This window comes from Camelus ferus, chromosome 3 (assembly GCF_009834535.1).
Source record: "Camelus ferus isolate YT-003-E chromosome 3, BCGSAC_Cfer_1.0, whole genome shotgun sequence".
Taxonomy (NCBI): Eukaryota; Metazoa; Chordata; class Mammalia; order Artiodactyla; family Camelidae; genus Camelus; species Camelus ferus.
In genome coordinates this window covers 106,775,435-106,788,779 of record NC_045698.1, presented here as the reverse complement: position 1 = coordinate 106,788,779, position 13,345 = coordinate 106,775,435, and the positions used below count along the sequence as shown (strand labels likewise).

Sequence of the window (13,345 nt, the reverse complement as noted above, 5' to 3'; positions counted from 1 at the left end):
TGCAAAGCAGATCACCTCTTCTTTATCAACCCCTTGAATTTTTTAAGTGCAAGAGAAGTTATTCCTCCCTCTTCCTACTTCTTCCACCAAATGACCCAGCCGTCTGGTGATGGGGACAGAAGTCTGGAGGAGACTTTGCAAAGGCGGCTTCCAATTGGACTTGGAAATATCTGAGATTCTAGCGCAGATGACCCATGGTTCTATATTAAGAGAATGTTCAGGCTTTTACTTGGCACAAGCCTTCTGGGACCGACACAGCTGAAATGAACAAAAAATGAGAAACAGAGAGCTCAAACCTCAGCAATGTTACTCACTTGATCTCCTTACATTGTACCTTCATTTGTAAAGTATGGAATTGATAAAATAGGGGAGCAAAAATAACCCTAAGGGAGACTATGTTACTGCAGAACTTGGGATCATGAATCCACCCAGGAGGGCAGATGGAGGGCTACTTACGTTGTGCTGTTGCTTTCCCCGAACCGCTGGTAGGAGCCTGAAGAAGAGAAGTTGTTCAGGGTTTCGGACGGGCTCTCCTCCGGGCTCACATCGGTGGAGCTGTAGTCACGGTAGTCCTCGTTCCGAAGTCTCTGCGTGGACATGGTAGCTGGGGGGACAGGGTCAGTGCTTAGACCTCCAGTGTTTGGAGCCTTTAGCTCCAAGCCTGGGGTGGGCTCTGGGGCAGAAACAACCATTGCCACAGTAGCTCAGTGACAGCCGCACTACAGATTAAGTACAATGAGAGTGCCTGATCCAAGAGAAGTGAAAAAGGTACAAAGTACACATGGGCGGGCTGAGCTCACTTGGCTTCTGTCTCCCAACTTTCTCAGACAGTGCCACACTCATAAGTTTCTAAATTTGCCACAGCACACCTAGACAGAGCAAAGGTGAGACACTGCTTGGAAGGGTGGGGGAAGATGCAAACAGGCAATTCTAGGTAGCCTTCCTCATTCCTTAGGTGGGGATTAAAGACCTCTTCCTTTGAGCTAACTTCTTAGACCTTGAACAATAGTGACACTGTATCTACATCCATCTTCCCCAAGAGCAAGCTCTTAGGGGACAGGAACCTGCATATTCCTCACTGCATACTATTTTTCCTCTGCATTTGTTAGAGAAAGAACCTTCTGCATTGGAGAAACTCCTTCTGGATCACCCAATGCTGCTCCAACACCCTACCAGGTCCCAGAGCCACAAATGACTTTCTCTTTCTCTCTGCACTGATGCCTGGCCTGTCCTATGCTCTTTGGAGGTTATTATTGATGCTTGTCCCCTCATCCTCAGACTCCTTTCTTGTAAGCAGCCTGAATACTCAGAAAGGGCAGCTAAAAGCAGCTCAGAGGAAGACCAGGAACATGAGAAGTGCTTGTCACTAGCCCTTGTCTCAACATTTCCCTTCCACAACCCTTCTTCCTTTTTATTTGTATAGATTTGCTAATTTTTTTTTTAAGATAGTGAAAAAAGAAATCAGTCCGTCCAGTAATAGCACCAAAATCCTTCTGACACTCGGAAGACTGCCTATAAGGGTCTCTCCCCCAGCCTGTGGCTGGATGCCCATCCTGAATCTGATGCGCTATCTCAGACACCTGGTGAGGAGACAGGACCTCCAACAGCCATCGCAACACACTGCTCCACCCGACACCCAACATTAGCTGCCAGAGAATAGCTTTGTGTCAAATACTCCCAGAGGTCCAGTCCCAGGGGACCCATTGGAACCTGGTCCCCATTGGCACCTGACTGATCCAGGAGTGATCTCATTTTCTCCCATCAACTGCTGGAAGAAGGACCCCACATAATCTCACAAGGAAACTGCTTGGCAGAAAGCCAGTAAAGACTCAGAAGTCCCAGAGACCATCCTGCCTAGCCCCACCACCAGAGCTGACTTTGTTAAATATCTAAGAAGGCACCATTTACTCACATGCTGGAGGAAATCAAGGAAGTCATCTAGATGTTGGGCAATTAAACTCAAAAGAGGGCCAAGAAAAAAATTTACAAAGTATCTTACTATGAGCAGTTGAAAGCTGCTATTCAGGCAAAAGTGATTAAGTTAGTGTCTATGCATATCAGAAGGCCTGGCTTCTACAGCTGCTTCTGTTACCAGTTTGCTTAGTAATTTGGAACAATTCTCTTTATTTGTGTAGGATCTCAATTTCAAATGCTCAAAAAGGCCAGGGGTGGGAGGTGTGGTGTACTTAACTGTCTTCCAACAATTCTCCAGCCCTAATATTCCAGGAATCAATTAATGTCATTCTTTATGCAAACAACAGCTAATTCCCAGTCTCTTCTAACATACCAAAAGCATCTGAGGAGTAGAGCTTTCCAGGTGAATCCTGCATTTTACTGAGGGAGAGGGACAGAATACAGGGACTGACAAGTTCCCCAATTCTTCCCCATCGACCAAGAAACCGCTTAGTTGTTTACTTGGTATAGACGCTCAATTTATTTTAAACACTGTAAAGAGGCCTCTCTACGTTGTGTATAAAAACTGAAGTGACCCACAGCAGATTATCACTAAGAAAATGGCTCAAAAAGAAGCTGAAATCTATAGATCAGAAGTCCAATAAACAACAGCAGGATGTGGAAGATGTGGCTTGGTAACTGTGCGTGTAGGTTCAATAAGAAAAAGAAAATGCTACTTAACGGGTTTTAGTTGATGATAAGCTCAACAGAAATCAATGATATAATAGTAGATGCCAAATAAGGTAATGCAATTCTTGGTTGTGCTATGAGAGAGAAGCCCAGGGAGATGACAGATTGTTCTTTTTTGCAATACCTTGTATTCTGTTACAGGCAGTTCACTATATGGGGATACTGATAAACTGTGTTATAGCCTAAGGTCAGCACCAAGATCATGAGGGGGATGGAAACCAGCTAAATGAAGAATGGCCGGAAGCTGTTAGAAGGTTCAACCTGGAGAACTGGAAACTCGGGAGGGATTAAAAACAGTCTTTATTTAAAAGCAGTCCTATGGTTCAGACTCGTTTTGTGGAGCAGGATCAGTACTTACAAAGTAAAGGAAGGCAAGTCTTTGGCTAGACCTAAGGAAGACCCTTCTATCCAAAGTCATTGTCCAAATGGATGGCTGTAGGCGATCGCTCTAGGAGATAGTGTGTTCCCTATCCCTGGAAAGACTCAAGCAGAAGTCCCCTGAGAGCCACTACGTAGGAATTCAAGCACTGTAGCGGGTTGGTGTGGCCACTCCCTGGAGTACCTTCCATGGCTTTTTCTGGCAACCAAGGCCTCCTCCTCTCTAGCTGTTCCCACTGACTGCTAGCGTCCAAAGTCACCTTGCCCCCAGTGCTCTGTGATGAAACCTGGTTTCTGCCGTCTAATGCTGTGAAAGTCTGCTCCTGCCCTGTGGGAAATTTTAATAGAACCTTTTAACTGTCACAATGAGGGGAGTAATACGTAAGAGATCAAGGCAAGCTTGTCCTTCAGGTTCTTGAGGATAATGAACAGTGTTTATGCATCATGTGTAGCCCACCAACACAAAGTAAAAATCTCCATAAGACATTTAGACTCAAAAGACTGTGTTAAGTAAGAAAAGTCTGCACGTTTGGTGGGAAAAAAAATGTATATATAGTTGTTGTCATTATTAAAGTATACATTTAACCAAAATTACATTGAAATATCAACTATTTGTATAACCTTGACAAATTTTCTTCTTTTCCCTTATATAAACTATTTTAAATTAATTAATGTTCTCATTATTTTAAGGTTTTTCCCCACACTTATTTCATATATATTCTTCCTTAAATCACAGTGCATACACTGATGTATATTTAGTTACAATATAATGGTCCATCATTGTATTAATAAAATAATTTGCTTCACTTTGTCCCAGTTGTTGGATTTTGGGCTTCTGCTTTCTTTTTTTTCAATGACTATCTTATACCACATGATTTATGATTAAAAAAATTCATACAAAGAGTTTTTAATTTTCAAATCATATTCTTGCAGTACAACTAGGTGAACAGGTTTTTTACGGCTCTTATCATACAAATGATGGACCTAACATACAGTATCACTTGTAAAATATGAACATGATTGTCTTTACATAACCCTGCCAATGCTGGGTTTTATTGTTTTTATTTTTGCTCTTTTTGATGAATGCATGGCTCCTTATATTTGTTTTATTTTACACAGCTTCAATTTTCAGCAAAGACCATTGATATTAAAAACTTTAAGGGCATCTTTCCCCCACCTATTGGGCTCATACTTTTGAAAATACTAAACTCACTTTTGAACTCACTTTGAAAATACTCAAATGTTCTCAAGAGAGCTAGTTAAGAGTTTACTGATAAGATTCAACTCCAAATTGAGAACAATAAACTACTAGAACTAAGTTCAGGAAACCTGTAGGATGTAAGCTCAATGTACAAAAATCAGTTGTATTTCTACACACTTTCAATGAACAATCTGAAAAATGAAATTGAGAAAACAGTTCCATTTACAACAGCATCAAAAAGAATCAAATACTTAGGAGGAAATTTAGCCAAGTAGGTATAAGACTTGTACATGAAAACCACGAAATACTGTTGAAAGAAATTAATGAAGACCTAAATGAATGAAAAAAAATCCCAACATTCATGGATTAGAAAATATAATACCATTAAGATGGCAATATTCCCTAAATTGACCTACAGAGTCAATGGAATCCCTATCAAAATCCCAGCTGCCTTTTGGCAGAAACTGACAAGCTGATTCTAAAATTCATTTTGAAATTTAAGAGGCCCATATTAGCCAAAACAATTTTGGAAAAAAAGGACAAAGGACTTCCCAATTCCAAACTTTAATACAAAGCTACAGTAACCTTAAGACAATACAGTTTTGGCATAAGGACAGACATATAGATCAATGGGATAGAATTTACAGTCCAGAAATAAACTCTTACATCTATGGTCAATTGATTTTTGACAAGGGTGCCAAGACAATTCAATGGAGGAAAAAAAAGTTTTTTCAATAAATGGTGCTGGGACAACCGGATATCCACGTGCAAAAGAATGAAGTTGGAAGTCTACCACACACCATATATGGAAATTAACTCAAAATAGATCAAAGACCTACATGTAGGAAGTAAAACTATAAAAACTCTTAGAAGAAAACACAGGCATAAACCTTTGTGACTGTGGATTAAGCAAAGTTTCTTACATATGACAGAAGAAGCACAAACAAAAAAAATAAAAAAATAGATAAATTAGATGTAATCAAAATTTAAAATGTTTATGCCTCAAAGAATACCATCAAGAAGTGAAAGACAATCCAAAGAATAGGAGAAAATTTCTGCAAATTATATTTCTGATAAGAGACTTGTATCCAGAACATATAAAGAACTATTATAACTCAACAATAACATGACAACTCAATTTACAAATGGGTAAAAGATCTGAATAGCTATTTTGCCAAAGATGTGAAAATAGCCAAAAATCATGAAAAGACATTCAATATCCTTAGCCATCAGGTAAATGAGAAACAAATACCACAATGGAGATATCACCTTACACCCACCAGGATGACTAGAATCAAAGACAGCTAATAGTAAGTACTGGCAAAGATGTAGAAAAATATAGAGAACTCTCTCTTTTCTTTTTTTTTCTTTTTCTTTGGGGGGTAATATTTATTTATTTTATTTATTATCATTATTTTTTCTTTAACGTGCATGCTAAGCATGCGCTCTACCACTAAGCTATACCCTCCACCAACCCCCTGAGAACTCCTTCTTACACTGCTGATGGGAGTGTAAAACGTGCAATCAATTTGGAAAACAGTCTGGCAGTTCCTCAAAAGGCTAAACATAGTTACCATATGACCCAGTAATTCCACTCCTATGTACATACCAAAATGAAAATGTATGTCCACAGAAAAACGTATACACAAATGTTCATAACAGCATTATTCCTAATAGCCAAAAAAATGGGGAAAAAAATTCTGATGAACAGATAAATGAAATATGGTATATCCATACAGTGAATATTATTCAGCAATTTTAAAGAATGAAATACTAATAGATGCTACAACATGGATTAACCTTGAAAACATTATTCTAAGTGAAAGGAGTCAGTCACAGTGGACCATATATTGTATGATTTCATTCATATGAAAGTCCAGAATAGAGAAACCTATAGACAGAAAGCAGATTAGCAGCTGTCTAGAGTCCAGGGTGGGAAGTTGGGAGGGGTGAGGGGTGACAGCTAAAGTGTTCAGAGTCTCTTTTGAGGTAATGAAAATGTCCTAAAATTGATTGTGGTGATGGCTGCACAACTTTGAATTCAATATAAAAGCTACTGAAGTGTACACTCTAAATGGTTGAATTGTACGCTAAAAGGAAGAAAAACAAACAAGGGTCCAATCTGATTCAACCTGAGCATTTTATTTTTCATCAGCTTCCTAGATGATCCTGATCACAGGCATATGTAAAACACTAAGGAAAAAATATATATGATCTTATTATGATGGGTATACCCCAGGCCTCACCACCTACCAGAGTTCATGGATTGGTAATACATGCAGACTAAAAGTGCTACCTGTTATTGTGAAACAATTACATTCTCTGGAACCCAGAGAAGCAGCAAATTCTCTAGATAAATGTTCTCTTCTCTGTTGCTGGAATTCCAGAAACATGAACAAAGGCACAGACTGTGTTCCTGTATGTGGTCAACAGGGAGGGAAGTGAAAATTTCTGACATCCACATGTTTTGTTTTAAAGGATATTGGATAGGACTCCATCTAATTACCACGGAAGTATATTCCAGAACTTGAGACTCCTGCCTGAGAGAATCCGGTGCTAGCACAACCACAGAACAGCTGCTGACCTCAGCAGGCTCTGCACTGGAGCAGCTGAAGCAGCAAACACACTCACTTTCCCCCCACAACCATAAAAAGCCCTCAATGTTAGGACCAGGCAGGACTTAGAGGTGACCAGTTCCAAATTCCCATTTGTAGTGAGAGAACCAAAGCTCCAGCTGGTTAACAGTTAGGGATTAGAATCCAGTATACCAGATTCCTAGTTGTCTTCTTTCTAACACACTAGAAATTTTCTACCCTCCCTAAAATCCCCTTCGGAACAAAACTGGGGCAGGATTAGGTCTGCAGGGGGGATTCTGCATAACAAAAAGTAAATGAGTTCAGATCCTAGCCGTGTGACCCTAATCTCCCTTTATCTCAATTTCCTCATCTGAAAAATGTCATTAATAACACCTACATCACAATATTGTTACGAAGTTAGAAGGAAAAGATGCTAAATATGTTGCTTGGCCCATAATGGACATTGATTAATTAATGGTAACAACTGTGATTATTACCAGAGAGAAGTTCAAGGACAAGAAGTCAGAAGTTCAAGTCAGGAAGTCACTACACAAATAAATGCTTCAGGACTTGCTGAAGCATTCCATCACTCTGGAGAGCTGAGCCAGGTCTCCATTTTGGAAATAGTGATCTATGTGCCATGAACATCCCACGTTACTGGGATGTAGACAGATTCCCGAACTTCACAGAAACGGGAAGCACAGAGGAGTCTTTCCTACTAGAGAGGTCATTGAGAACTGGCTCTGGGTGACAAATCTTTCAAGACAAACGTTTGGGAGATAAAAGAAGAGACAGTACCAGATACAGTATCATGAGGTTTCTCTTTTGGCATATTCAGAATGTCCCATCCACTGGACCCCACACCCATTAAACAGAGGCTAGCTTTGTGTGCTCAGACCCAGTGAGGCCTGGCCAAAGGAAGGAGGTACAGGATTTCTCCAAGGCCTGGGTTAAGACTCAAGGTGAATTTCCTCTAAGGAATAAAGAGAAAAACTAGCCTAGGAGTTAGTGGTTAGTCACACACTTCTGGAATTAGTTATTAGGACCAGCCAGCAAAAGTAGAAACCAAAGTCCATTTTTTGAGTCCAGTTCTAGGATATCGCTTCAGGATAAGGAGGAAAGAAGAAACGTATCATTACAGCAATGACTCTTTAGCCTCTGACCCTGGAAGAGGTATTAAAACCTTAAAGAACTAAGACACTCACTCAGGAAGGGAGGAGGGACAATAAGAAAGAAAGAGCAGGAGTACTTAACACGAGAATTGTTATCTGAGAAAAGGAGGGAAATAAAGCATTCACAAAAAACGGTCCTCTGCTCCACCTACTCCACTTCACATCCCACATGCTAAGCAGTTCAGTCCTAGAGTTTCACAGAACTTCTGAGTTAGAAGAAAATTTTTATCTAGTCCAACCCTCTACCCAAAACAACGATCTAATCTACAACATTCCCAAAATAATTGCCAGTGACAATGACCTCTAGTGACAGGGACCATCATGCTCTGTGTTACAATGTGAGAGAGCGCAAATTCTTCTAAAGTTCTTATGCTCTCCCCAAACCCACTTCCCTAATGGCACTTCCATTCACTGGTCCTAGCTGTGGTCTCTGGAACATTACAAAAATAATGAATCCACCTCCTCACATTGCCTTTAAAATAGACAAAGACAGTTCTAAGCACTTCAAGCTTCCACAGGCATGAGGCTGAATAAACAGATAGATGCTTTAAAGGGAAAACAGGGACTTAAGAGTAGACGATTATAAACTGCACAATCAGAAAACAAAGGGAGAGAAACTTAATATCAACATTGGAGCAGCCTTTGTTGCATACGGCCTCCACCCCAGTCTCAGACTCAGAGCGAATGACCAAGTCTTTTGTGTCCTCTTTACTTCAAGAACATCTTCAAAGAAAATACACTCTAAATGTACAATTAAGTTAATTACTGTAGATGAGGCTCTCAACAGGAATCAAAGAGCCTTGATCACATTTAAAATAATAAAAGTCAAAAACATTTTCAGCTGTAAGCATTTAGCTTAGACATAATACAGAGACAGGAAGAAAGAGGAGGATTTCATGTCAACCTAAAAACAAGTAGGGAAACTGCTTCCTGGACGACTATATTAAGCCTTGCTGCCAAGCAGATACTAATACACACGCGGTGTGGGAACCTCTCTGATTAGAAAACAAACAGAGATGCAGAGAATGTCAGAGCAAAAGGAGTCCTTAGGGATTTTACCCATCACTATACAGACTGGGAAACCTAAACTCAAGCAAGGATGGAAGTCACCCAAGATTGCAAAGTAAGTGTCAGACCTAGAACAAAATCTCCTGATTCCCCAATTTCAGATCTTTCCAATACACCACGCTGCTATCTTCTTTCAGCAAGCCTCAAATAACTGCAAAACATCCATCCAAATATTACCAGCATTCGCCAAATCTGACAAGCTACATTAAAAATAGAGCAAAGGTCTTGCCATTCTCCAAGTTAATGCCAGAGCTCTCTACAGCCTCAGCTAAGAGCCACCTACCCTTCTAGGAGCATACTTATTTCATATAAGTTCCGGTTCTTATTTCATATTTTGGTTGGTATGACTTACACAGAACTGCAGGACGGTTAGAAACAAAACCTACAGAATGATGAGTTTGCAGAAAAATCCTGAACACTGAAACAGGGAACCACACCCAGAGCCAAGCCGAGCCGGAGAATGGAGTATGCAGGAATGCACAGCTAAAAACGGAAGAGGAATGAAAGAGAAGAGGAAAGGAAAAGGATGCATTTTCACCTGTCAAGTTTTCCGCTGGAGGCAGTGTGGTGAAAAGCAAACAGCAGCGGGAGCTCAGGGAGACTAGAATTCTAGTCGCAGGTCTGCGACTAACTCACCGGATGACCTTAGGCAACCCCTACCCCTTCTTGGACCTCTATTTCCCCACCACTCCTAGAAGAGGGTTGCAAAAGATAATTTCCCAGAGTCCGAGCAGTTGTGGTATTCTATGACCCAAGGACCCTCTACCAGCCAAGTCTCAAGCAGGGCTCTCGCAGCGAGCGGGACACCAGCCCGGCCCGTCAGGACCGACCCCTTTAGGACCTATGCACAGCAGAAGCCCCAGCTGGTCGTTTCGGTGATCCTTCCCATCTCAGGACCTAGTCTCCACACCTGTTAAACAGGGCAGGGAGGTTAAGCGAGACAGCGCGAAGGACAAGGGATTCTCCAGTTCTCATCCCCCGGAGGAGTGTCCATACCGCACCGCAGCAGCGGCTGAGGAGCTGAGGAGACTCGGACCGGCAACCCAGGGGGGTCTATGCCTGAGCTGGCGCATCCGCGGCACCCCGAGGAAGGCGACGTGGGTCCGGCAGAAGGCGACGACCCGCCGTCAGCCCAGCAGCTCAGCGCGCGGACTCACCGCTCGGGTTTTGGCTCCGGCTTTGGAGCTCTGGCTCCCACTTCAGCGCAGCAGCCCACCTGTCCCTGCCTCAGCGCGGAGCCCGCCTCAGCCGGCGCCCGCCTCAGCGCGGAGCCCTCCTCAGCGTGGAGCCCTCCTCATGTCCACCCTCTGCCGCTCTGGCAGCCGCTTCCGGACCCCATCACGTGATCCCGGCGCCCAAAGCCGAACCCTGGGTCACGTGCTCCCGCGTGCTGCTGCCCCTCCCCTCTGGGGAAGGCGGTGCCCCTGAGAGTGGGGACTGAGCGGGCAGTCGTTCTCGGAGCATGCGCAGCGAGCTGAGCGTCGGAGAGCGCGAGATCCCCAGAGTGCCCTGATTGTGGGCTTGTGAGGCACTGCTCAGTTTTACACTTGTCGTATTTTCTTTAGTACGTCTCTATGACCATATGTTGCTTTTATAATCGAGAAATAATACATCTTTTTAAAAAATCATCACCTCGTATTTTTAGACGTTCACTCAGATATTGGTGGTTGCAACCGGAAATGGGACTGTGAGGTAACTCAATATATCTTTTCAATGTATTTTGAAGATTTAAGTAACATTTTAAAATGAATGGCAACAATTCAGTATGTTTGAGGTGTATACTCTACTCTTTCCTCCTTTTAGCAGATTTTACTTCTAAAAATTATGTGAATACTCAAAAAAAAAGGATGAACTATTGATACAGGTGCTAAATGGCTAAATTTTAAAATAACTGTACATGGATAAATCTAAAAATAATTATGTTGAGCGAAAGAAGCCAGAAAAATATTCTGTTTATATAATATTCTAGAAATTTAAAAATAATCTACACTGACAGGAAACACATCAGTGGTTTGGGGTGGGGAGGTCAGGAGAGGAGAGTTACTTATTAAGGGGCATAAGGAAACTTTAAAGGTGACAAATATGTTTATTATCTTGCTCATGGTGACGGTTTCCCAGGGGAACGTATTTGTTGAATGTTATCATATTATACACTTTAAATATGTGCAGGTTATTATATGTAAATTATACCTCAGTGAAGCGGTTAAAATATTCAGTAAAAATTATATGATACCTTAACATTATCTTATTAGAAATGTTAGACAATATGTAAGTACATAAACCGTGAAAATTAACCCTTCTTCCAAATTCACTGTCCTCCCCAAAGATTTAGTTACCAGCATGTGAGTATTGTCCTCTAAACCCTATGCTATGTATTTATAGAAATATTTATATATAGACATGTACAGATGTATTAAGATGTAGAATCATAAATACCAGTGTTTATTGTTTTGCTTAAGAATTTAATCTTCACTGTTCAAATTAGTTCATAAACATTTATTACTTTTTGTAATATATTACATTATGTTTAAAATCTCTATCTGGTTTATAACCTATATATATGTTTTTAAAAACCTACTCCAGTTGGTTCATTTCACCAGGGAAAGAGAAAAAGATGTAGATTCATGCTCTGTTTAGAATATGAAGACAGTGACTTCATCCCATCCTGGAAGAACCACCCGACTTCCCCCAGCTCAGTTCATTGGCTACTCAGTGCCAGGAGCTATGCTTAGAATGCTACTGAGCCCAAGTCAAGAAATGTCCCCTTTAGGTCACCTCCTGGACTCAGATTTCACTGATTCTATGGCTCCTGCCAATGTTTCACCCAGGAAAGCCAAAGCTTATGAGAATCACAGCTCCTGGTTGGAATTACTGATCAAGTGGGAATTTGTCTTCCCCATCTGTACCTGGGATGCATTGACTTTCAATAAGGTTTTCCTTCTACCTGACCACCACACCCTTATTAGAGAGACCCTTGAAAAAAAGGCTGCACTATTTTCAGATACTGTTAGGACTCTATCTACCTTATCATTATGCAGCCCTAATTAGAAAGTAGCACACAGTAATGTTTAATCTTTCCCAATATGCAAATCTCCACTTCTGCTCCCACTGTTTACTCAGAAATATCAAGATTTCCAGTACAAAATGGATGTGTAAATAAGCATTTTGATTCTTTTGCTCTTAGAAACTATACAAAAGCAAAAAGGAAAAAAGCTCTGCAAATTCTATTTACAGCAAAGCCAGAAGATAAAGAGAATCTACAGATACCAAGACAAACAGCAAAAACTCTCCTAAATCTGGTTTGGATAAGGAAAGGGGAGATGATGAGGATGACAGAAAAATTTGCACAGATGAGCCAAATTTGCCCCAATCCATCTGTGGCAACAGAAAAGAAGGGACTGGAAATACATGTGTTGGTAAGTACGTGAGGCAACCAGGATTCTCATCCATTGCTGGTGGGAGCGTGCAATGATGCAACCACTTTGGAAAACTTTGGCAGTTTTTAGTAAAGTTAAACACATCCCTATCCTATGGTGGAGCAATTTCACTCTTAAGTATTTACCCAAGAATATAGAAACATATATGTAGTGGGCTGAGGGCCTGGTGCCTTGGGAAAATTTAAGGAGGGACTCACTCTTAGAGTTGTGCAAGTACTGGGTTGGCATTTATATGTACACAAAAGCAAGTGTGTTCTTAAATTTTGTGACCTAGGCTTCCTGGCTTGCCTGACCCTAGTCCTAGCTCTAATCCACACAAAGACTTGTACTTACCTGTTCACAGCAAACAGCTTAATAAAGCTAAATTAGTAACAACTCAAATATTTATCAATAGGTGAATTGGTAAAGAAATTGTGGCATATATAGCAGGAAGGAGCTACTGATACATGCGAAAACATGAATGAATCTCATTATGCTAAGTGAAAAAAAAAGCCAGACACAAAAAACTACATGCTATGTGATGCAGTTTACATAAATCTATAGAATGAGCAAAAACTAATCTAGTGACAGAAGGCTAACAGTGATTGCTCGGGACGTGTAGGATGGGGGTTGACAGCAAAGGAACACAAGAGAACTTTTTGAGGTGGTGTATCTTGATTGGGATGATGGCTTCATAGGCTTATATGTTTGTCAAAACCATTACCTAAACAATTAAAATATGTGAACTTTATTATGTTTAAAATGTTAGTTTAAAATTTTTAAGGAGATTACCAGACATCTGAGAAAAGCTTCTAAGGTAAAAGTTAAAAGGTTAATCAATTGGACAAACACATGTAAGCACCTTGGAAGAAACTACACAAAACATAAGAG

General features: G+C 40.9%; 2 protein-coding genes across 5 annotated transcripts in view; one reads left to right on the top strand and one right to left on the bottom strand.

Moving 5' to 3' along the window:
• Nucleotides 1–10,394, bottom strand: part of SLC36A1 (solute carrier family 36 member 1) — a 43,627-nt gene extending 33,233 nt beyond the window's left edge. For 2 of the 4 annotated variants that reach the window (XM_014567259.2, XM_014567269.2), the window contains exons 1-2: nucleotides 10,196–10,394; nucleotides 457–604 (exon numbers count right to left, since the gene is read on the bottom strand). In XM_014567259.2, coding sequence (XP_014422745.1) covers nucleotides 457–599 — 143 coding nt within the window. In that variant the 5' untranslated portion in view covers nucleotides 600–604; nucleotides 10,196–10,394. The other 2 variants (XM_032477145.1, XM_032477146.1) reach the window with 2 other exon arrangements.
• Nucleotides 10,395–10,512: 118 nt separating this feature from the next.
• Nucleotides 10,513–13,345, top strand: part of LOC102513692 (proton-coupled amino acid transporter 2) — a 62,682-nt gene continuing 59,849 nt past the window's right edge. The window contains exons 1-2 of the mRNA XM_032477135.1: nucleotides 10,513–10,730; nucleotides 12,223–12,454. Coding sequence (XP_032333026.1) covers nucleotides 12,359–12,454 — 96 coding nt within the window. The 5' untranslated portion in view covers nucleotides 10,513–10,730; nucleotides 12,223–12,358. The remainder of the gene's footprint in view (nucleotides 10,731–12,222; nucleotides 12,455–13,345) is intronic.